Source organism: Osmerus mordax, chromosome 6 (genome assembly GCF_038355195.1).
Source record: "Osmerus mordax isolate fOsmMor3 chromosome 6, fOsmMor3.pri, whole genome shotgun sequence".
In the NCBI taxonomy this organism is placed as follows: Eukaryota; Metazoa; Chordata; class Actinopteri; order Osmeriformes; family Osmeridae; genus Osmerus; species Osmerus mordax.
In genome coordinates this window covers 1,307,255-1,332,090 of record NC_090055.1, presented here as the reverse complement: position 1 = coordinate 1,332,090, position 24,836 = coordinate 1,307,255, and the positions used below count along the sequence as shown (strand labels likewise).

Here is a 24,836-nt window from a genome sequence, read left to right as displayed (position 1 = left end):
AACACACACAAAGTTTTCTCCTATTTTAGTCAAACGACCCCCCCATCTATCTCTCTCCCCCCCTCCCTCTCTCTCTCTCCCCCCGTGTCCTCCCTTCCTTCCAGTCTTTTAAAGGTATGGTTGCTTTTCTATTCTGATATTCGTGACAGTGAGGATTAAATAACAGGGCAGTTATCTGATTTAAGGGGAATTAACCAATCACATCTGATGCCTGACAATGCTGACACTGCATCCTGTATAAAGACACCGAAGGGGGATAACACAGAATTTGCCAACTGAGACGCAACCGAAGACTCTGATTAAAGTTACGTTTTATTATAAAAATCCTCTGGGTTATTCTTTAGACTGTAACCAAGTGTGTGTACCTCGATGCACGGTTATTCTTCGTGTGTTTGTATGAGAGTGTGTGTGCACCATCATGAGTGTGTAGGTATGTACGAGTGTGTGTGTGTGTCTTCAGAAGTCCTCCTGGTTGCTGCGTGTGTGTGTGTTCAGAAGTCCTCCTGGTTGCTGTGTGTGTGTGTGTGTGTGTTCAGAAGTCCTCCTGGTTGCTGCGTGTGTGTGTGTGTGTGTGTTCAGAAGTCCTCCTGGTTGCTGCGTGTGTGTGTGTGTGTGTGTTCAGAAGTCCTCCTGGTTGCTGTGTGTGTGTGTTCAGAAGTCCTCCTGGTTGCTGCGTGTGTGTGTGTGTGTGTGTGTGTGTGTGTTCAGAAGTCTTCCTGGTTGCTGTGTGTGTGTGTGTGTGTGTGTTCAGAAGTCCTCCTGGTTGCTGTGTGTGTGTGTTCAGAAGTCCTCCTGGTTGCTGCGTGTGTGTGTGTGTGTGTGTTCAGAAGTCCTCTTGGTTGCTGCGTGTGTGTGTGTGTGTTCAGAAGTCCTCCTGGTTGCTCCGTGTGTCTCGTAGCTCAGTGAGCGATGTGAGGACGTCTCCTGTCAGCCTGCTGCCCAGCTGTGTGCCTCCTCTGGTCCTCACACTCACCGTCCCACTCGCACACTCATTCTGCCCCACCACTGCGAACACATACACGCACACACACACACACACAGATGGAAATCTATTTAAAAACAAGCTATGGCAGGAAGTGATTAGGACATTAAAACAGGTCATTCATGATTACCGAATATGTAGTTGTACTGAGAGAGCTGTGCTGCCCGGATTTTTTTATTTAAGGTGGATCCCTGTCCACAGTCCAGCTCAGCCATGAAGCCAGCCTCACGAAACTGCCCAACCACCTTAACAGGAGACAAGAATTCAGAAGGGCTTCAGTGAGGCAGGATCAGTCGCACTGCTAACATGGAGCACAGCACCATGGGGAGGGGGGGAGGAACATCAGCAGGAACAGCAGAAAGATGCAGCGGGGAGGACACTGGAACAGCCAGTTTGATTGGTGCTGACCTGCTGAGCATACGACTCGCTGTTGCCCCCTACAGGAATAACCATGACCTGCGCTGGAGACAACCACAGGGGCCTGAGAGAAAGAGACAGGGAAGTTACTGTGAGGACACCATGTACACCACAAGCCTATCAGGTAGTGTCTGGTGGGGGTAGTTGGGACTCACCATTTCCCTCCAAAGTTCTCCGCCAGGATGGCAATCATCCTCTCCAGAGAGCCCAGCACGGCTCTGTGGACCATGACCGGACGGTGCATCTCTCCATCAGTCCTGGGAGACACAGGGAGGTTACATTTACATTTACATTTAGTCATTTAGCAGACGCTCTTATCCAGAGCGACTTACAGTAAGTACAGGGACATTCCCCTGAGGCAAGTAGGGTGAAGTGCCTTGCCCAAGGACACAACGTCAGTTGGCATGACCGGGAATCGAACTGGCAACCTTCGGATTACTAGCCCGACTCCCTCACCGCTCAGCCAACTGACTCCTGGTTAGACCTGCCTGTCTGCCTGTCTGCCTGCCTGTCTGCCTGTCTGTCTGTCTGTCTGTCTGTCTGTCTGTCTGCCTGTCTGTCTGCAGGGAGGCCTCAGACACCAAGACACGCTTTAGAGCAGGGGTCTTCAACCCCAGTCCTGCATGTTCTAGATGTTTCCCTGCTCCAACACACCTGGTTCAAATGAATGGGTCTTTACCAACACCAGAAGAAGCCTGGTAATGACCCATTCATCTGAAGCAGGTGTGTTGGAGCAGGGAAACATCTAGAACATGCAGGACTGGGGGGTCTCTGAGGACCAGGGTTGGAGACCACTGCTTTAGACAACACAGGATCCTCAAATGTTCCTTCACAAGGCGAAGAAAATACTTCTCAAAAAACAAAGACAAAAGTTATTTACACTTCATGTTACTGCAATTGAGTTACTCAATTGGATAAGAAGGATGATTGTAGTAAGACGTGATACTCACCCAACATACTGGAGGTCAAATCTGATTGGAAGCTGGAAGTCCAACTGGATTGTGGCACACTGGTGCTGTCGACCAATGGCATCCTTGATCTGAATATCGATCTAGTACCAGCAGGATGTGAGCGTAACAGGTCACAGGTCAGTTTGAGCTGAAGCTAGTCATTGCTAAAATGGCAATATGGTTATAATTTTTTTTCGTTAAATCTGCTGATGTTCTAGACAACTTCATATTGATTAAGCAAACATGGACACAGTACATTAATATTGAAGGCGTTTATGGCCAATGAGTGAATTCTGACCAATCAACTTCCCAGATGGCTCAAGCCCCTCCCCCTGACCTTTGGCCCATAAAAGGCTCCGTCTCCTGGGTTGAGTTCCCAGCGCTGGCCGAACTGCTGCAGACTCCTTTCCAGCTGCTACTCAGACAGAGTGGGAGGGAGGACAGCTCCGTCAGGGCGACCACACCACACAAAACAAGCGCTCCTTGAAGACGGTGCTTCAGAGCTAATTTATCTTTATTTCATCTCAACTATCTGGTCTAATCAGGCCCAGAGCTCCTTTACGGTGTATTTCACATCAAGATGGTTTCCTAAGAACAGACAACGGCTCTCATCTGTGAGCTAGGCATGACACATTCCAATGCCTGCATGCTGATTGGCTAAGTGGGCTCCATTACTCTGCATGTTTAGTGTGGAATTATCCACGAGGTGTGAGTTAGTGTGAAGACCCAACTGTCTGCACACGCACACATTTACACAGCTGGGCCAAGAGCTCCCCTGTACTTCATCCTACATTCCAAGTGTGTGTGCAGGACTCGCAACTAACGTTTGTTCCTCACTGTCCCACATTTTTTTCAACCTTTCAAAACCAGTTTTTTGAAACTTTTTACAAAATATATTTTTTCAACCTTTCAAAACCTCTTCCTCGAAACTTTAAAAAAAATGTTTTGGGGAAATAAGGTTTTAAAAATATTTTCTACAAATTTTCGAAAGGTTTTAAAAATATTTCCTCTCTATTCTCCTCTCAAAGATGTATTTTCTAAATGAGCCTCCCTAGTGTGTATGTAAGCGTGTGCACCTCCTCAGTGTGTATCTAAGCGTGTGTATCTAAGCTTGTGCACCTCCTCAGTGTGTATCTAAGCGTGTGCACCTCCTCAGTGTGTATCTAAGCGTGTGCACCTCCTCAGTGTGTATCTAAGCATGTGCACCTCCTCAGTGTGTATCTAAGCATGTGCACCTCCTCAGTGTGTATCTAAGCATGTGCACCTCCTCAGTGTGTATCTTAGCGTGTGTATCTAAGCATGTGCACCTCCTCAGTGTGTATCTTAGCATGTGTATCTAAGCGTGTGCACCTCCTCAGTGTGTATCTAAGCATGTGCACCTCCTCAGTGTGTATCTAAGCATGTGCACCTCCTCAGTGTGTATCTAAGCATGTGCACCTCCTCAGTGTGTATCTAAGCATGTGCACCTCCTCAGTGTGTATCTAAGCATGTGCACCTCCTCAGTGTGTATCTTAGCGTGTGTATCTAAGCATGTGCACCTCCTCAGTGTGTATCTTAGCGTGTGTATCTAAGCGTGTGCACCTCCTCAGCAGTGTCCCACAGCTCCGGCTGGCCCAGGTACGGGGAGGGGCGCGTAGAGAGCAGGCAGTGGAAGGAGAAGCCAAACACCTCGTACACCCTCCTGACGAAGTCCAGACACCCCAGAATCTCCTGCTCCAGCTGGGGGGGAGGAAGAGAGAGAAGGGGGGAGAGACGAGGGAACAACGTTAGCATCGGAGGACAGGCGTATCGCATGCTGAGCGAGCCAGTGTTTCCCTATATTAAGGGGCCGCTTGGCCCCCCCCGCCCCCTCTGGAAGGTCAAGTTAATTTTGTATGTTTTTAAAATTTGTATTATTTTTATTTATTTTTATATAGCGCCAGATCACAAAATAAGTCATTTAAGGTTACCTTTCCTATAAAACAGGTCTATAGCTTACTCTTTTATTAAACAAACTAAATGGCCTTATGTTATTTATCTTATTTACACGACGGCATGTCATTTCTGTCTCTACATGGTCCCTACACTGCGAGCCAAAAGCAGATTCTGGGAATCGCGAGGGTCGATTCTCAAGAACGAGCTGGGAGGTTCTGTCGCCGTAGCGACGGTCTATTCCTAAACGCCGGGCTGATTGAATTAGCTACACGGAGAAAAACTAATCGCTGGTACACGATCACGGGACTGGGCCACTAACAGAACCACTAACAGCCCAGCACAGACCCACTCTCCTGCTGTCCTCCCCAGGGACTTTTCTCCTGGGGACGGGCTTTAGCTTACAGGGTGAAACAGTCAGGAGGTGCACGCTATAGACGAAACAAAGCTCTCCATTCAGGAGGACTGAGGCCGTAGAGTCAGGAGATCTCCTTTCAACACCTTCCTGCCTCTACGAACTGACTGCTTCTTCACTTAAATCGATTTCTTCAGGTTTAGATAAAGTTTTGACCGAGTGTGTGTGTGTGTGTGTACCTGCTCTGGCGTGCAGAAGATGTGCGCGTCGTCCTGGCAGAACCTGCGGACCCGGGTGAGACCCCCCAGAGCTCCGGAGAGCTCGTTACGGTGCAGCGCCCCGAAGTCGGCCCAGCGGAGAGGCAGCTCCCTCCACGACCTGACCCGCTGCTCGAACATCAGGCTGGAGGGAAGGGTGTGAGGACGTGAGTGTGTGTGTGGGTGTGTGTGTGAGAGTGTGTGTGTGAGTGCGTGTGTAGGTGAGTCAGGTGGCTGAGCGGTTAGGGAATCGGGCTAGTAATCAGAAGGTTGCCGGTTCGATTCTTGGCCGTGCAAAATGACGTTGTGCCCTTGGGCAAGGCACTTCACCCTACTTGCCTTGGGGGAATGTCCCTGTACTTACTGTAAGTCACTTTAGATAAGAGCGTCTGCTAAATGACTAAATGTAAATGTGTGTGGGGGGGAATACTAGCATGCGTGTGTGTTGAGAGGTACAGTCACGTGTGTGTGTTCTCACCAGTGTGCGGGGCAGTTCATGGGTTTCAGAGCATAGGTCTGTGTGTTTTCTGACGTCACGGTGAACATGTTCTCACTATAGTGCTCCCAGTGCCCTGAGCGCTCCCACAATGCAGTGCTGTACAGGGTAGGGGTCACAACCTCACTGAAGCCCCGCCTCCGATACTCACTCTAGCAGATGGCAGAAGGGAGGGAGGAGGAGGGGGAGAGTTTTATTTCGGGTAATGTAGAGTTCAGACAGTGAATAAGCAGTAATTGAGGAGTTGTAAGTATAATATCCTGACTACTGATGAGAATACTGCTGTGTTGAGGATGCAGTTAGACCTGAGTGTGTGTGTGTGTCAGTACCTTTATGAAGTCGGTGAGTGTGTTGTAGATGTGGGCTCCTTTAGGCAGGAAGAAACAGCTTCCAGGGCTGACCTCGTTAAAGAAGAACAACTCCTGATCCTGAGGGAGGAACAAAGACAACATCTCTCTCTCTCTCTTTGTGTCTCCCCTCTCTCTCCTCTCCTCCCCTCCCTCCTCCCTCCCCTCCCTCCTCCCTCCCCCTGTCCCTCCCCCCTCCCCTCCTCACCCTCCCTGACGTCCCTCCCCCCTCCCCACGTCCCTCTCACGGGCCGCACCGTTCCAATGCGGCGGTGGTCTCTCTTCCGCGCCTCTTCCTGTTCCTTCTCCCACCGTTCGCGCTCCTTCGCTCCTGGGAAGGCCACGCCCATGAGTCGCATCACGCCTGTGACCTCCGCCATCGTCACAGGAGACACCTGGACAGGGGAGAGAGGTGGAGGGAGAGAGATGGAGAGATTGGCAACATCAGAAAGAAGCAACGGGGGGGGTGAAGAGACGGAGGACAAAGAGAGAGAATTGAAAACGGGGGGAGGAGATAGAGAGAGAGAGAGAGAGAGAGAGAGAGAGAGAGAGAGAGAGAGAGAGAGAGAGAGAGAGAGAGAGAGAGAGAGAGAGGAGGAGAGAGAGAGAGAGGGGGAGAGAGAGAGAGGATGAGAAAGGGGCAGCAGCTGATGTGTGTGTTTCCAGCGCCCTGTGTTTACAAGTGATCAGAGCAGGAAGCTGGGCCGGTGACAAAAACAACATCCTGCACCAGCTGCCGTTTCCATGGAAGCCCAGTCCGCCCAGCACCAGAGCAGTACGGAAACCCCAGACTGTCCCAGTATCAGACAGGGAGGAAATTCCATCCTGCCCTCCAGTCCAGTGGTCATCACAGGGGAGAGGAGAGGGGGGGTTGAGCACACAAGCCTGTGTGCATTGGGTGTTCGCCACAGCTCCAGTAGTGGGTTTATTGTATTTGGGACTGAACTGCCAGTTCCATGTTTGTTTACCATGTCTGACTGCCAAAGCACAATGTGCAGAGCCCCGACAGTAGAACAGACAACAAAGATAAACAATGTCTACATTCCAGGGAATTAACAAACAGTACTGCTAAGCACAGCTGGCAACAATTAATAGAATAGTTTACTAATCTAAGGTGGACTGCGATTAGCATCCAATGGAGTTCTACGTCATTAGAGAAGGAGACAAACACACACACACACCTGGAGCATCTTGAAAGCCTTGATCAGGCCTGTGTGTGGGAGGAGAGGACCACTGCACACTCCTATGCTGTCTCCATACCTAACACACACAACAACACATGGGACTGAGTGAGTGTTTTATTAGAGAAGTGAAGTCTTGAAAGAGGAGCAACTGTGTGTGTGTGTGTGCGCGTGTGTGCGTGTCACACACCTGTAAACTGGGATGGTAGAACCAACAGTCTGCTCGTCGATCAGCTGGAGTCTTAACTTACAGTCCTAAAAACCCAGAAAACAGTATTTAGACACCGTCAAACACGCACAGACACAATACACATCATCGAAGCCTGTACAATTCTATTTAGGAGTAAACACCCAGTCAAATGATAGTGCTTCACAGACACACCTTCCACCTCACATTCCTCTATGGTGAGTAATATCAAAAGGTAATTACCAATGTCAACATGTTTAAACACTCAATTAGACACGCGGCAACAAGCACAGTGTTACAGAATACAGTCTAGCGCCTCATCACTAGCACTGCATTCCACTATGAACACAGATGTCGCTTCACCCAAATATTCAATAGATAAAATAACAAAATAATCACAAAATAAAGAAGGGCTGGGTTGTGTGTGTTTTATTAGAATCGGTCAAAAGCCAGCGTCATCGCACACAACCAGAGATGAATGACCTCTGACCTGGAAGAGTTCTTTGGCTTCCTGTACGCTCAGCTCCAGTCTGGAGAGAGGAAGTGGAAGGGCGGCGGCTTGCCGGCATCTCTGCTCCACCTCAGTAAGACACAGGGCACTGGGGGAAGGGTCGCAGGACAGGGCAAGAGGCAGGTCATCGACAGGTCAGGGTGGAAGCTGTAAACAGTCCTACACTCACCTCTGACCCCTTTATGCAGATTAAAGAGGAGTGGCTTCACTGGGTTAAGGTGACATGCTGTATGCTGACTGGACCCTCACACTGTGAGATTTACATTTACATTTAGTCATTTAGCAGACGCTCTTATCCAGAGCGACTTACAGTAAGTACAGGGACATTCCCCCGAGGCAAGTAGGGTGAAGTGCCTTGCCCAAGGACACAACGTCAGTTGGCATGACCGGGAATCGAACTGGCAACCTTCGGATTACTAGCCCGATTCCCTCACCGCTCAGCCACCTGACTCCCTGCTTTCCAGATTTACTGCTTTCCCAGAGCCCTGCCTTATCCAGGAGTGTCTCTCACCTGTTCTCCAGCCTGTGGTCGCAGAAGAGCCCCGTGTCTGACGCTCCTTCCCTGCACAGCTCCGCCCCGAAGCTCCCCTCCAACACCCCTCCCAGGACGCACGCCCCTGTCCTCCACAGCACCTGGAGGAGAGAGGGAAGGAACGAGGTTTTCTTCGGGTAAATGAGACCGTTCCTCGGTTTGGTGGAGCGTGAGAAGGTCCCTGTGGGGGCGTTACGTGTTTGCCGTCGTCGCTGTCGAAGCCCAGCAGCTGCAGTTCACAGTCGTCCTCCAGGGGGCGCTGTAACTCCCACAGCTCCCCGTTCACTCTGGACACCAGCGCTCCTGTCAGCCTGCGGGTGAGATGGGAGAGGAGGTTAACCCTCGTGCTGCCTTCGGGTCACATGACCCAAAGGTTCATAACGAACCATCGTTGTGTTTACCCAATTTTACCCAATACAAAAACAAATAAAAATAATTTTCTTTTAACATTCGCAATGTGGGGGGTCTGAGACAGCCCAACGGTTAAAAGAAAATGCTTCACTTTGTTTTTGTATGCGATAAAGTTGTCGCAATACGACGGTGGGTCACAATGACTGATGGGTCAGAATGACCCGAAGATAACACAAGGGTTAAGGAGAGGAAGTTAGCAAGAGGGAACACTCAAAAACCACTGACTCATCACCATCGGCATGAGTACCAATACAGTACAGTACAATTTAATTGAATGTGTTTTTAACATACTAGTTATAGTGTATTGTATTGTATATGTTGATGATTGTAAATTTCGGGGCAATTCAGTTTTTACTTCAAGGCCGAGGTGTTCGTTGTGTGGTTTCTTCTTATCAATAAATCATTAACTACTACATTTACATTTAGTCATTTAGCAGACGCTCTTATCCAGAGCGACTTACAGTAAGTACAGGGACATTCCCGCGAGGCAAGTAGGGTGAAGTGCCTTGCCCAAGGACACAACGTCATTTGCACGGCCGGGAATCGAACTGGCAACCTTCAGATTACGAGCCCGATTCCCTAACCGCTCAGCCACCTGACTCCCTCTACTACCACACAGGCCCCATGTCACCCCTCCTCAGTGTGAATCTGCCTCCTAACAAGTGACATCTGACAACGGCCTCACACAGGAGTATCGACAGGTAAAAAGAATAAAAAGATTGGTGATGACAAAATCCAAACAGAAATGAAAGACTCTAAAGGCGTGTGTGTGTGTGGGGGGGGGGGGGGGGGGGGGGGGGGGTTAGCCTGTATGAGGTCTTCTACATGTTGGAGGTGAGGACATGAGGAGGGTCAGTTACCGTGCGTTCTGGGCGATGAGTAGAGGTGTGGTGAAGCCGGCTGTGGCCTTCGCTGTCCTGCCGTCAGCCAATCGGACGCTGAGGATTTCCTTGTCGCCGAGTGTTCTCCTCCCATCGCCCCGCCTCTCCTGGAGAGACTCAAACCGCCGCACGCGCTCAGACCGGCCGGGGGATTCCTGCAACTGGGGGGGGGGGGGGGGGGGGGGGGGTTAAGTAATGAAAAAGGGGGGTGAGTTAGATTCTGAGAACCATAAATAATTATAGATAAAAATTTAAAACAATCCGCATCCACACAGAGAGAGACTGATGGGCAAGCAGAGAAGTTGTGAGACCAGCTAAGTCCATAACCTAAATTCTAATATGGAAGTATATGCCACATCTTTATGGTTATGCTAATACACAGCAATACAGGCACCAAGCCATGTCACACAACCAGTGCATTCTGCAAACAGCCCTGTGTGAGCTTTCAAAACAGTTCATGACATTCATTGACTGACAGGTGTGAAAGAGTAACGCGTTTGACTTAATAATACCAAGGCTAATTGGCACACAGTCCTATTAATACAACACCCCTTTTTGGTTCGCTAGCTACCCTACATATCTAAGCTGCTGTAAGTAACTGTCAAATACTAGTCAAGACTGATTTCATTCCTGTGATCCAGCTTTGTTAACCTCACACACCTTGCTATACCGCCTGTGAGAACGAAGAACCGCACGTAACGTTCGACAGATGGAAAACCGTAATAGCACAGTAACCACCATCCTCAGTCAAGGAATATCTAAAACTCCACGGTCATAACATTTTACAATCGTCCCCAACACTGCATGCGGCCATAACACCGGAAGAGTGATACAAATGAACGAGAAAGTTGATTGGACCGAACAGGAAGGAGGCGGAATCTTGTGACGCAGAGGAAAGTGCTCGTTCACGAGCCTCAGTTAGAATGCGCGCTCACTAATCAGCACATGCGGTGGATGGGTCAGATTCAGACGAGGACGCTAAAGGGACAGCTTGAAATTAACAGTAAACAAGAAAACAATATTATTTTGGTATCATACATAACTAAATATTTACTTCCGCCTACATACCGCTGCTATTATTACATGGTAATACGCAGAATAAGCCCATCCAAATTACTGTAGCTCACTGAAACGGTGCAGCGGCTAAAAATGACTGGTCATACTGGGCAACTGGTGAAGGGCTGACATCGAGCATCTCTCAAGTTCAGGACTAAGCAAGTGAAATAAAACACAAACGTCGGACTCGGAAAAAGCCAACAGCTTTGATATCGTTGTGACGGTCTTTAAATTTTTAATAGCCTGTAGCTAAACTACAAAATGCTGAAACGGTCGCTCTAATAGTTGACTATTTTATTGTCCTGTCAAACTGTCTTCGGGTTGTAATTTTTTTCTCTTTCAAACTGTTTACAGTTTTAAATAACGATTAAATTGTGTTGTACCAACTTTTGTCAGTAAAGATACATTCTGACTGCAGTGGCTGTCAACGACTGATGTAACCAAGTTCTATTCCTTTGCAATACTGAGTGCAAATTATTCTTTAAAATGTTGGAATTATTTATGAAGACACAGTTTAAATACAAGTCTTATTTATAGCTATGAAAAATACACGCATTGATCTAAAGCGTGTATAATTACTGAAAACTAATACACGCTATTCTCACCAATAAACGACAAATATGGTCACATTTTAGGGACCTCGCTGGCTGTATGATCATGTGGAAGGTTTTACTAGGGACAGTTTATATCCACTTGGGGGCGCTACGGCCTGTGTAACTAAAGCGCTTTCAGTAGAGGGCTGTGAGGAATCTGTTAGCAATATGACCGTCTCTGAAACAGTCGCACTTCAAACATACATACGGTCTAGCCGTGGTGGGGTGCACTGCAACAGTCAAATGCGGTTCCCAGGCACCATATCCTGCACCCTCAGAGATAACGCAACAGACACGAACTCAGTCTTCAGTAGCAAATACAAAATGTAGGGAAAATGTGCTTTTCTTGTGGAAGCGTCTCGATAGCCAGTAAAATCTATTGGCACATTAAGTATAGGGGCCGATATGACAATGTGATTGTTTAGCTAAGAATTACGTGACCGACTCCGGCTGTTAACATGTAGGCCTAGATGTGCTCAATTTACGCGAAACTTATGGTTTAAAAAAAGATCTACCCTTACACAAACATCTGGGAATCAAGAATATCGCTTTCTGTGCCAATACAGATCTACATATAGGGTGAGCGTGAGATCCAAAAAAGTCACATTCCTGGATTTTTGTGGTGTACCTGCCTTCCTTAACAGTTAGTACCCATCATTGGTAAGACTCATCTACCAGACTATATGATAAAATCCAATAATATAACTAAAGCCACAATATTAACCTACAGGATGAATAACAAATCACTGCTCCCCTCCTCTCCCTCAAATGTGCTTTAACAGCAGTCTTGTTGTTTGATAAACATGTATGATGAGGGGCAAGGACAGGAGATTTGGACCAAATGACAATATCTTCATGTATGTTATACCAAGTGTGTCAACCCCTGAAGTGTGGTACAGGACTGTCCAACCGTGTTCATGGAGACATCGCCATGTAGGTTTGCGCTCCTACCCCAGTTATGACTAGCATGATTCATCTTGTGATCCCAGCTAAATGATTACAAACAGGCTCACTAGATTAGAGTTGAAGCTAAATCCTCCAGGGAAGATTCTCTCCATGAACAGGGTCGGGCAACACTGTTCTAGAACACAGAGGACAAGATGGACGAACGTGACAGTCATTTGTTCTGTCTGGACATCAATGGATGATCTTGGCAAGAAAAAAACAAACCAAAACAAAAGACATTGTGAAGGGTGTGTGTTCACTGTGACTGTGCGAGGTAAAGAGTGTGACTTAACTAAAGAGAAGAAACCTAGAGCACCTGAAAGGACTGGACACTCAAAGATCTGTGATAAAGCATCATTGATGACAACAACAATAATATGCAATGCATCTAATCAGTAGGAGAGAGAAAAAAAAAAAACATGATACACTCAATTTCCTCACATCTTAAGCATTTTTCACCCTGGAAGTATTCCAACAAACTTCTCTGGAACTCAAGAGTACATGACTTATTTACAAACACTTTTCAAATACATCCATCCGTGGGGTCAGTAGCTGTTAACCCTAAGCTGCAGCAGGGAGGGGGGGGGGGGGGGGGGGGGTTGGGGAGGTCATCTACAGAGGGTGGATGACCTGCTACAGCAGAGGGCCATGCACACATCAGACTGGCACTAGTTAGCTGTCGCTTGGGAGGAACCAGCGTGAGTCAAAGGTTACATTGTTGTACAAACTGTAGAAGCAGGTTGGTGGTACTGTAGGACCAATTCAACAAAACACTGCACACATACACATTGTACTGCGGTCTTCGCATTTCCTAATTTACATTGATTTCCATTCACTTCAATGAAAGCTTGCTGCCTCTCTTCTGGTGGCATGTAGCATCTGAGTGCAGGTGACAGATCAGCATTGTGGGACAGGGGCAGAGAGACCCTCGTCCTAACCATGAACACTTGACATTGACCAAGACTTGTATGAGCATAATGGATGTTCATTGGATTCCTATCAAGTTTGCTAAATTGCGCCGTTTCCATGAGGCAAATACACAGGTGGTTTGTATTAGTTGCCTTTTACATCAATCATGGTATAAGGAGCAAGACAGACTGAAGCATGGGTAGAGTTAAGAAATAAATCGAATAAGGAAAAAAGGAAAATGAAAACAAAAAGGGTGAATGTGCATGAGCAAAGTATCCAGCCAATCTCGTTCCTCTCTGCCTGTCAGACAGCAGCAGATATACGTAGAGGCAGCATGTGGAATTGAGTAACTTATTTTTTTTCTTTACACTTGACATGACGTTCACAGCCCCCTCCCAAAAAATAGAAAAATGAACCAAAGTTCTAAATAACAAAGCAGTGGTGAGAGATCACATGTCAGCATATTCAATTACTCTACTTGAAACAAAAAAAAAAAAAAAAAAACTGTGACCAGATGTACAGTTAAGAGTCCATGAATGACAGCGACGTTCTCCAAGAAGGTACCTTCCTCTCGTTGGGTTGAAACTCTGGATTTTATTTAAGTCAATGTACACACAGTGACCCAACTGGAGTCAGCAGGTTGAAAAGTCAAACCTACATACAGGACTCAGCTTTCACTAGGGAGTTTCTTCACAACTCGTTTTCACCTTAATACCTGTACCAACACACCTAAAGTTCACTCAGCAGAGGAAGAACTGTTTTGCAGTTTGAGTCTCAAGCTAAAGTTTCACACACCGAAAGACTGAGCGAGATGATCATCGTCCTCTTGGGAAAAAAAACGAAAGGTTCTTGAAGCAATAAAACACAAGCGACTCGGTTCAGTCTGCAGATCTTTAAACTTTAGATAATATACATGAAAAATAGACTGAAGAGTGTAAAGTTGTAAATGACGAGGAAGAAGGTTACTATCAACAATATGATACAATCTGTGAGGTGTGTGGTGGGGAACAGCAAACTGATCGTTCCAATTCAAAACCTCTTAAAGATAATCCAGACCTACTGAGAAGAGAATGATTGAATTAAGAGCGAACACACGCTAAGGGAAGTAAAGAGGTTTGGAACTCAAAACTCTGATAACTACATTACCGCTTATGACTTCAGACCCTTCATAACTCCCAGACCACCCACCCACCTCTCTCTCTCCCCCCCTCCTCTCTTACACTCTCTCTCTTACTCTCTCTCTCTCTGTCTCTCACACACACACACACACACACACACACACACACACTGTGAATGAGTTTTCACATCTTACATCAGACAGAAGCAGAGAGAAGAACTGGAATAGAATAACCACCTGCTGTTTGTTACTGTCTGCTTGTTGTCTTCTTCCGAGTTCATCTCCCTGTTCTCAACTGAACACCGTGGTTCCTGGGGGGGTGGAGGGAGGGAGGGAGGGAGGGATGAAGGGGTGGAGGGGGCAGACTTGAGTTGGACTGCATGTTTGACAAGCTTGTACTGTACAGTAGAGTGAAGAGATAAAAGGCTAATTTACATGTAGGTTTGAACATCTATTTACATTGAGCTTAAATGGAAGGAGGGAGGTGTGTCTGGGGCAGGAGAGGGTGACTAGCTGGGTTCATACCAGGAGGGCTGCACGAGCTGGCCTCTGATGCCTAGTAAGGTGTGGGCTCTTTTGTCCAGCTTGTAGTGGGGGGTGACACTTCAGTAGCGAGGGGGCAGGAAGGGTCTTTTTGGGGGATGGAAGGGAGCCCCCTGTCCTCGGCCGAAAGGGGGCCCAGGGCGCTTGCCCCCCCGGAACACGTGGGGGTCATGGTTGGGGTGGGTGGGGGGGCCTCGAGCTCTCAGCAGGGGTCTTTGGCTCATAGGGGCTGGAAGGATGGGGGGGCGAGGGGAGGAGTTAGGCAGGCGCAGGAGGGAGACCGGAGGGGAGGGGCGGCGGGGGTTTCGGGGCACAGCCGGGGGGCTCGTAGGGGGCCTCTGTAGAGAGGGGGCCTGTGGGCGGGGAGGGACGGTGTCACCTGAGGGGGAGGGGGGAGGAGGGGTGGAGGAGGATGTGGGAGATGGAGGAGTTATGTTGAGCCCTTCCTTCACTCTTCCTAGTAAGGGAGGGGGGGGGCCTGGGGCCCCCGGGCGATGCAGGGGGGGAGCATGACGGGGGGTGAAATGCTCTTTAACGGTACCGGAGCGGGGTAGCTTCGGGGGTTCCCCAAGGAGAGATAACATGAGGGGCACGGGCCCACCTTTACCCCCCCGCGGACCCCCAATACCCCCACGATCTGCCCCATCTGGCCGGCTGGGGGGAGGGAGGGGCAGGGGCCGGTCTACAGGGACCAGAACTCCACCCACCATGACAGCAGAGGGGGGGCCTGGGAAGTTACGATTGTGAGGCGGGGCTTGGGGCATGGGAGGGGGAGGGGGGCGAGGGATGGGGGGAGGGGGAGAGCTGAAGAAGGGGGAGGGAGGGGGAGGATGCTGGTGCAGGTGAGCGGGATGGTTCTGGGGGTTGTCCCCGTGGTAACCCATCTGGAACTGGGTGGGGGGTTGACCGAGTGGGGGGGGAGGGTGGCCAAGGAGGGTGTGAGGATGAGGGGGGAGGAGGTGAGGGGGAGGCGGTGGGGGCATGGGGGGGCACGTGTCGGGGGAGGCGTTGAGAGGGGGGGGGGCGCCGTGAGGGTTTGAGGGGGAAGGCGGCTCCACGTAACTCCCTTCTTCATACCACATCCCACCCCCGGGACGACCACCAGCCCCGCCCCCGTGCCGCATGCCTCGACCAATCACGCGGATGCTCTCCACGGTCTGGATGCGCTCCCCGGGCTGCAGACGGTTGGAGTAGTTCAGGGTGTGGATGGGGGCTCCTTCTGTGCAGGGGGACACCAGGGTCTCTATGCGGTGGTACTGCCCCTCCGCGCCCTCTCGTCCCGGGGACCCACCCTGCCGTCCTCGACCCTTCTCCTCCCTGCGTCCGCCCAGCCCTCCGTCCTCGGAGCCGCTGCTGGCCTTGCGGGAGCCCGCGGACGCTCTCCTCTCCCCGGACGCTCGCTCGCCTGCGTGGAACCTCCCCTGGAGGGGATGCCCTTCCTTCTTAGCCTTCAGCTCAGCGAGGGACAGAGACGAACTGCCGGACAGCTTCCTGGTCTTCAGCGCTTGCTCCTCCTTGGTCTTGGCGGAGCTCTTCCCAGCAGGCACCTTCTTCCCGCCTCCGTAACTCTGTCCTCGGGAGGAGGAGGAGGACAGGAAGTTGCCGTCACTGCTGCTTCCTGTGGGGGTGATGACGGCGTCCCAGGGGTCACTGCGGTAGGCTGTGGGTGAAAGGTTGTGACCCCCAGGGTCACCCCCCAGGGTGTCCATGATCTCGTCCTGGGTGGGGGTACCCCCGGTCTCGTCTCTCACGGGGGTCCCGTCCACCCCCTCCCCCCCCAGGAGGGGGCTCCCGTCCCCCAGCCCCAGGCTGAAGCCAGGGTTCCCCTGGAGGAAGCTGTTGATCTTAGACTCTAAACTGGGGGGAGAGACGCAGGCAGCAGGGGCGGAGGGGGGAGGGGGGGGGCGGACTACACTCTCTCTCTTTCTCCCAGTCCCTCGTTCGCCCCGTCTCTCGTTTCAGGCTGTTCCCCAGGGGGGATTTAGAAGTGAGTGGAGCCTTCGCTGAAGAGGATTCTGGGGAAGAGCGGGGAGGGGGGGGCGGAGGAGGAGGGGGGGTTTCCAGTGACACTTTGAAGCAGAGATGAAAGACCTGGGGAGAGAGAGGGGTATTCAGAGAGATAGAGACAGAGAGAGAGAGCGAGAGAGAGAGAGAGAGAGAGGATTTGGGAGATAATTACAGCATATACACAGTAACAAGAGAAGCCCATTAACCACATCCTTGCAATCTCAGGCATAAATGAAAATGTAAAAAAAGACAAAAAAAAGACAAAACAAAATCTCTCAACATTTAGTACTCTTATACTGCCGCACAAATTCAAAAGACAAACAAGCTACAATATCCATGTGTGCCTGAGATTGTATATTTACCCACACCCAGCTCTCTCATAACGACACGCCCTTCAATGTGTGTGTGTGTGTGTGTGTGTGTGTGTGTGTGTGACACAAGGCCATAATCATGATACATATCCCCCCCCCCCCATATTAAAATCTGGTCAAAATGTCCCCCCCAATATATTGATATAAAAATATAAATGTGCTACGCTACGACAAGCAACCACGCACGCTGTCCCAAATGATCAGAACATTTGTAATTCGGCCCCCCCAATGTTGACTCCATGGTTACGGCCTTGGTGTGACAGTGTGTGTGTGTGTGTGTGTGTGTGTCTCACCCTGAGTGCTGGTCTTGGACAGTGTGTGTGTGTGTGTCTCTCACCCTGAGTGCTGGTCTTGGACAGTGTGTGTGTGTGTGTCTCTCACCCTGAGTGCTGGTCTTGGACAGTGTGTGTGTGTGTGTCTCTCACCCTGAGTGCTGGTCTTGGACAGTGTGTGTGTGTGTGTGTGTCTCTCACCCTGAGTGCTGGTCTTGGACAGTGTGTGTGTGTGTGTGTGTGTGTGTGTGTGTGTCTCTCACCCTGAGTGCTGGTCTTGGACAGTGTGTGTGTGTGTGTCTCTCACCCTGAGTGCTGGTCTTGGACAGTGTGTGTGTGTGTGTGTGTGTGTGTGTGTCTCACCCTGCGTGCTGGTCTTGGACAGTGTGTGTGTGTGTGTGTGTGTGTGTGTGAGTGAGTGTGACTGTGTGTGTGTGTGTGTGTGTGTGTCTCACCCTGCGTGCTGGTCTTGGACAGGGCACTCAGGATACCCTCAGGGGAGATGTCTACTCGAGACAGGATGCTGGCCAGGGCGGGGCTGGGCGGGGCCGGTTTGGAGGAAGATGATTGGCCAGAGGGGGTGGTGGGGGTTCTGGGAGAAGGCCGAGAGACAGGGCTCACTGCTGGGAGGGCAGAGAGAGAGGCAGGGTCAACTCACTGTTTTAACAACAACACTGACCATCCATCCATTCTCAATCTCTTACTCTCTGTTCATTTGTACATTCGTTTGACAGAACACACACACACACTGTATAACACCATGACACACACACACTGTATATAACCGAGTCAGGTGGCTGAGCGGTTAGGGAATCGGGCTAGTAATCAGAAAGTTGCCAGTTCGATTCCCAGCCGTGCAAAATGACGTTGTGTCCTTGGGCAAGGCACTTCACCCTACTTGCCTCGGGGGAATGTCCCTGTACTTACTGTAAGTCGCTCTGGATAAGAGCGTCTGCTAAATGACTAAATGTAAATGTAATGTAAATATAACACCATGACACACACTGTGTATAACTCCATGACACACACACACACTGTATATAACACCATGACACACACACACACCTGTGTTCTTCATGGCGGACGTGATGGAGCTCAGTATGGAGCTGATCTTGCCCAGGTCCACATTGGCAAGGTTCACCCCCAGAGAAGGGTCCAGACCCTGGCCAGCCGAGGGGGGAGCAGCCCCTGTGGAGGCCGGGGCCGGGGCTGGGGCCGGGGCTGGGGCCGGGGGGCCCGTCTTTTTGGAGAAAGGGTCAGGTGGGGTTTTGGTGGGCGTGGGTGAAGGGGAGGGTTTGGAAGCTGCTGCTGATTGGACAGGCTTGGTTGTCTTGGAAGCACAGGATGTCTTGTCTGTCTTGTTTTCCACTGCTGGAAACAACACAGAGAGTTAGAGCTGCACATCAGTCCTGCGCCGCTTCAAATCACGCTGGAGGAGGAAAACACGTCTGGCTCACAACCAGGAAACCTGAGCCTCGCCCGGACAGCATCCCAGCAGGATCACCCCTCCACCCCCCAGCCCCGACCCATCACCCCTCCACAACCCAGCCCCGACCCTCCACCCCTCCACCCCCGACCCTCCACCCCCGACCCCTCCACCCCCCAGCCCCGACCCATCACCCCTCCACCCCCGACCCTCCACCCCTCCACCCCCGACCCTCCACCCCTCCACCCCCGACCCCTCCACAACCCACCCCCGACCCTCCACCCCCCCACCCCCGACCCTCCACCCCTCCACCCCCGAACCTCCACCCCTCCACCCCCGACCCTCCACCCCCGAACCTCCACCCCCTCCCCCCAGCTCCGACCCCCTCCCCCCAGCTCCGACCCCCTCCCCCCAGCTCCGACCCCCTCCCCCCAGCTCCGACCCCCTCCCCCCAGCTCCGACCCCCTCCCCCCAGCTCCGACCCCCTCCCCCCAGCTCCACCCCCTCCCCCCACCCCCGACCCTCCACCCCTTCCCCCCAGCTCCGACCCCCCAGCTCACCTATGATGCTGGTGTCCGTCTCCTCCTCAGACAGCTCCATGTCCTCCAGGACTCTGTTGTCCCCGGCTCTCCCCAGCTCTCCGTCATCCATGGCCCGGCCGTCCAGCTCGGGGTCAAAGGTCATGCTGCCCCCCCGGCCGGCCCCCAGCTCCAGGAAGGGGGAGTCCGAGCCGGTGGGCGAGGGGGCGTCTTCGGAGGGCGAGGGGACGGGGGAGTCCTCGGAGCCGGGGAGTGTGGACTTGAGGGCGTCGAGCTTCCTCTTGAGGCTGGACACACGGTTGGCGAAGGTGTTGTAAGCCTGCGGAGAGAAGACGGGAGGCACCTGAGAGGAGGCCCCCGAGAGGAGGCACCCGACAGGAGGCACCCGAGAGGAGGCACCCGAGAGGAGGCACCCGAGAGGAGGCCCCAGAGAGGAGGCCCCCGAGAGGAGGCCCCCGAGAGGAGGCCCCAGAGAGGAGGCCCCAGAGAGGAGGCCCCCGACAGAGGAGGGACCCGACAGAGGAGGACCCGACAGAGGAGGGACCCGACAGAGGAGGGACCCGACAGAGGAGGGACCCGACAGAGGAGGGACCCGACAGAGGAGGACCCGACAGAGGAGGCCCCCGAGAGGAGGCACCCGACAGAGGAGGGACCCGACAGAGGAGGCCCCCGAGAGGAGGCACCCGACAGAGGAGGGACCCGACAGAGGAGGACCCGACAGAGGAGGACCCCGAGAGGAGGCACCCGACAGAGGAGGACCCGACAGAGGAGGGACCCGACAGAGGAGGACCCGACAGAGGAGGGACCCGACAGAGGAGGGACCCGACAGAGGAAGGACCCGACAGAGGAGGGACCCGACAGAGGAGGACCCGACAGAGGAGGACCCGACAGAGGAGGACCCGACAGAGGAGGACACAGAGAGAAACCACCGGAAAACCGTCTGCACTCATGTGTTTTCAGCAGGTACTCACGTTGGCCACGATCTTGACCTCTTTGTACTGCATCTCGTAGAAGACATCCGCGTTTCCCAAAGCCTCCAACAGAGGGGGCCCTGCGCTCAGCTGGGTCTCCAGGAAGCTCACAAACTCCTGAAGCTTCAGGCTGCTGTCTTCAAAGTCCTTGGAAAACTTGTTTCCTTCTGCCTTGTCTGGGTTCAGAGAGAAACACGGTTTAGGAGTGAGTGAGAGAGTGAGAGAGAGTGAGTGAGAGTGAGAGAGTGAGGGAGAGGGAGAGAGTGAGAGGGAGGGAGTGAGAGAGTGAGAGAGAGGGAGTGAGTGAGAGAGGGAGTGAGTGAGAGAGGGAGGGTAATCTGGATGCAGAAGGAAGGTGGGGAGGTGTGAGCAACATGACAGAGCGTGTGACACGGTGACCCCCTCCTGACCTTTGAGTCTCTTGAGGGCTTCGGTGCTGCCGACATCCACCCTGAGAGCCGTCAGCTGCTTCTCCTTCATCTCCTCCTCCGCCACCACACGCTTGTAGCCACACATCTGCTCTATGAACGACTGAGGCTGGAGGAGGACACATTGTGTAAAAGTGGGGCAGAGTAAAGAGAGAGGGAGGAACAGTGAAGAGGACATAGGGGATATCGCTGATCGTTTCACCTCAAAATAAACATCACCTGCATCCCAGACCACTGTGACTATTATATAGATGATAAAAAATGACTTACTGTGAACTCAGCCACTATCTTGGACTTGAGAGCAGCTTTGGGGTTGGCTGAGGCTGAGGGAAAAGCAGACATACATGAGCTGAACTACATCTGTGTGTCGAGACAAGAACGAGAAACAGACCAGATGGAGCAGAGGACAAGTATGAGGATCAAGTTTCTCTCTCTCTGAGAGGATTTACCTGGTACAGGTGTGGTCTCTTTCTCTTTGACTTTCTCTTTCTCCCTCTCCCTCTCTCTCTCCTTGTCCTTCTCCTTCTCTTTGTCTCTCTCCCTCCGTGCCAGGGTGGTTTTCAGAAGGGAGATGAGCTCTTCTGGGTAGACGCTTCTCTCCTCCCAAATGGTGAAGATCCTTTCCACTGACCTCCGTACCTTTCCATCCCTGACAGGTCAGAGGTCACCGGTCAGAGGTCACGGCATGACGACTTCTCAGCAATTATCAACTTAATACATGAGTGAATGGCTACTGTTGACAGATGCGTGCGTACAGTTTGGGTGAGTGAGTGGGGGGTGCAGCGCACTCACGTGACCAGCAGGGCGGCTCTGGGGAGAACCTCTGCGAAGGCAGGTCGGTACACGATGGCGTTTTTCCTCTTGCAGTTCTGGATGACGTCGTTGGCAAGGTAGAAGAGGTTCAGGCGGTGGTTGGTGTCCGCTAAAGTCAGGACGAGGAGGAGGAAGTTCAGAGTCATGGACAGAGTTCAGAGACAAGCAGAGGCCTGCCTGCTTGTGTTTGAGTCCTGAGGGAACAGAGGCCTAATCAGTCTGAAGCCAGGCCTGTGTTTGAGTCCTGAGGGAACAGAGGCCTAATCAGTCTGAAGCCAGGCCTGCGTATGCAGACAGCTTGGGAGAACCGCAACCAACAGTTCCAAACACACGTTCTGGACTAAACACAGTCTCGATTGAAAATGACTTCATTTTGAACACCAAAACAAACCTATGTAACTTCGGAAGTCCACATGTCTGTATACATATCAAGCGATCAGACACTCCCTGACACCTCCAGCAAACCCATACCCTCCAGCGTGCTGCAACAGATGTTCTGGTCATCACACATCTATTCAAGAACCAAGAATTGTTTCAACGTGTTGAGCTTTTCCACAGACTACTGTTCCTAAAGCCTGGACACCAGGTTTGACAGATTCAGCCAACTTCAACAACACTATACAAGGCCAACTTCTGATGCAAGCAGCTCTGTAGCAAAGATGGGTAGAAGGTGCATAGTTCCTACAGTACCAGACCGTGTTTAAAATGTAAAACCTGCAGGGTTTAAACGTTACAGATTTAATAACTAAAGTTACATCAATTACCTATGATGTGGGTCAGATGGCTGAGCGGTTAGGGAATCGGGTTATTAATCAGAAGGTTGCCGGTTCGATTCCCGGCCGTGCTAAATGGCAAGGCACTTCACCCTACTTGCCTCGGGGAGAATGTCCCAGTACTTACTGTAAGTCGCTCTGGATAAGAGCGTCTGCTAAATGTAAATGTACCTAGTTTGTGATCCTCCCATTAAGGGTGTAAACATCGCCTCTCCTCCATCCCACCCTGAGACCAGGACCTGAGAGATAACACACAGCAACTACCAACACGAGCAACTTGTGTAATTCATGGTGAACACGTCAGGCATGGTTGGTGATGGTGTACTGTACTAGAAACCCCGCGATATAACACAGACAACAGCAAATCAGGTTTAAAAAAAATGATAAGCTCCCCTGCTGAAAAGTGCACGGTCATGAAAAAACGTAGCTTGTCCACTGAACGAAGCTTAACACACAAAGTGCAGGCAATGGGTCTGTCAATCAAGCTTTGAGGAAAAGCACAATTCAAAAGGTCACAGTCTATACCCCTGTCAACGTAACCAACAGTGAGCATGGAGACTCCTAATCCCTGCCAATGTAGTTAGCAAAACACATGAAGACAGCTATGCTTGGGTTACGTAAGACCATGACCCCACACAGTTCTGAAGTAAAAGGTGTACTTCAAATGTAGCTAAGAGATAACTCAACCACAGGTGAGCTTCTCTACAGCTGTGATCAATGTCAAAAGCTTGAAATGACACAGCAGGTCTAACCTTGCACCAGAGGAAACCAGAAACTGATCTCATAGCCTGGCCTGCTAATAATATCCGTGTTTAACAATGCCACATTATGCACATTGGCCTTGCAAACAACAACAGTTTGAATACGAGCTGGTGGTGTGGGTACAAACAAGAGGCATTCATAGATAGAACCTCACGAGTTGGCTATGGATAAATACATGTCGACACGGTCCCCAAAGGCAATTAAACAACCTATAAGATCGACAACGTGGTTATTTACAACGATCGGGCTAAGATTTACGGGCCCTGCCACTGTACGAAGAATCATCTCGTCAAACTGTTGTCATACTACGTAGTTCTTCAAATGAACATAAACAGAGTAGGATTTGCAGCGATCTGACAGTTTGTAGTCTGACTACTACAGCTTGCAAAGTGCCATCAATGTACCTCCACAGATACTTATGTTTGTGAAGTCATGCTCTAGATATGTAGAGTTGGGTTAGGGTTGGGAAATTGATAGAAATAGACTTGAGCAAGCAAGCTCGTAGTTTATTTCATTCATCGTCTTCAATTCAAACATGTTCGGCATGGTGCTGTACCAACAAAATAAAGTATTGTAGCTAGTTTAGCTGCATGTATGGTCGAGCAATATCAGACAAGCACTAACTTTATTTTGCATATCAAAAGCCATTGCTGGTATTATAAAATTAGCTGAAAAGGCATGGCAATGCTGCAACTGTGCTACCTGATACCAAGTAGAACTACAGGGCAAAGACATGGGGTAAACAGCAGCTAGCCTGCAGCCTACCATCTCAACGTCCTTACTGTAGTCTAGCTAGTCCAGCTAGTTAGCCTAGCTCACTGTGACTTAATTTGGCAAACTTGTGGATTTAAGTTGGATTGCAATATTAAACAGGTTAGAGAATTTATAGAGACTATTGGGAGATAATGCATATCAGAGGCACCCAGCCCAGTCACAGTTCAAATAGCGTTTGTGGCCTAGACTAGTCCCTGGTACAAATACGATATCGTATCGAACATTCAAAGTCGTATGCGTTGTTTTATATGGTTTACCTGCTTGCATGAATTCTAAATTGCCTTCATAATAACATAAAACAATGACAGAATGGAAAATAAATATTGGATTACAAATGTTTAACGTTTCATTGAATCCATGTAATTTAAAATGTTCAACTCCAGCAATTAGACTGCACCGTTGAGTAGCAGGACGGTACATTCGTTTAATTCATTCTCAATGCGACGTTCGCTCCACATGACCGGTAACAAACACACTTAATTAAGGAGACATTACGACGCACCCCTAATTAAACCGCACACAAAATATAAGTGTAATTTCGCTACAGTCATTCATAAACTACTTGTATAAGATAATTAATGATATATATGCCCACAATGACACAATTAGCTCCGGACCAGTGCACCGTCGGATGGCAAAGTCGACTAAACGTACTAGCTTCCCCACTATGTAGCGAGAGCTAGCTAGCTATTTGGCTAGAGTGGATTAGCTAGTTGGCTACTACTCACATTTCTTGAGCCACTTCATCCAGTATCGGACGATAAGGCTGTGGTATTTTTTGTTTTCAATGCACCAAGTAGACAGTCCTTGTATTGACTCCATAGTGTTAGAGACTCCTTGAAATCGGCGGTCCAAAGAAGCTTCCAAACCGGCGGAGGAGCCGCGAGCGCCATGGCCGCTAGCAGCTTCAGAGTCCGCCGCCATATTTCCAGTCGTCTTTGCTGTGCTTGAGCACCGCGTCTCCGTGCAGGGACTCAGCAGTTAGGATGAAGCTGCCCTTACGTTCTCATTTGATAGTCGGAGACTTGTCAGCAGAAAGACCCAGACACTTTCCCCACATTTACCCTTTATCTGATGATTAAAAACGATCTGTAGATTTAAAAACTCTACGGTGCATTC

General features: G+C 50.5%; 2 protein-coding genes across 2 annotated transcripts; both read right to left on the bottom strand.

Moving 5' to 3' along the window:
- Positions 1-300: 300 nt before the first annotated feature.
- tars2 (threonyl-tRNA synthetase 2, mitochondrial) lies at positions 301-10,227 on the bottom strand. Its single transcript, XM_067237133.1, has 18 exons — positions 10,079-10,227; positions 9,398-9,573; positions 8,323-8,437; positions 8,106-8,227; positions 7,574-7,682; positions 7,087-7,151; positions 6,897-6,975; positions 5,973-6,110; positions 5,698-5,796; positions 5,351-5,520; positions 4,855-5,017; positions 3,931-4,068; positions 2,687-2,764; positions 2,350-2,450; positions 1,555-1,656; positions 1,391-1,463; positions 1,113-1,227; positions 301-1,005 (listed from the first exon to the last, which is right to left on the bottom strand). The coding sequence occupies exons 1-18, from the start codon at positions 10,157-10,159 to the stop codon at positions 863-865; spliced, it is 2,067 nt and encodes a 688-aa protein (XP_067093234.1). The 5' UTR covers positions 10,160-10,227; the 3' UTR covers positions 301-862.
- On the bottom strand, positions 9,445-24,643 carry rprd2b (regulation of nuclear pre-mRNA domain containing 2b). The gene is given in 13 exon segments (XM_067237128.1): positions 9,445-9,579; positions 14,276-16,462; positions 16,464-16,609; positions 16,611-16,672; positions 17,687-17,854; positions 18,297-18,602; positions 19,218-19,515; positions 20,168-20,343; positions 20,578-20,704; positions 20,866-20,918; positions 21,045-21,244; positions 21,388-21,517; positions 24,446-24,643. Coding segments are annotated over 12 exon segments (3,681 nt in total). The 5' UTR covers positions 24,642-24,643; the 3' UTR covers positions 9,445-9,579; positions 14,276-14,643.
- Between the last annotated feature and the right edge of the window lie 193 nt (positions 24,644-24,836).

What these genes read in the sequence shown, in the direction of transcription:
- tars2 (XM_067237133.1), bottom strand. Translation starts at nt 10,159, where the DNA reads ATGGTGGTTACTGTGCTATTACGGTTTTCCATCTGTCGAACGTTACGT. An exon ending in TCTACCATCCCAGTTTACAG is followed by an intron (nt 6,976 to 7,086) that starts GTGTGTGACACG and finishes TGTGTGTGTTAG; the next exon opens with GTATGGAGACAGCATAGGAG. An exon ending in ATGAACTGCCCCGCACACTG is followed by an intron (nt 5,018 to 5,350) that starts GTGAGAACACAC and finishes CCTTCCCTCCAG; the next exon opens with CCTGATGTTCGAGCAGCGGG.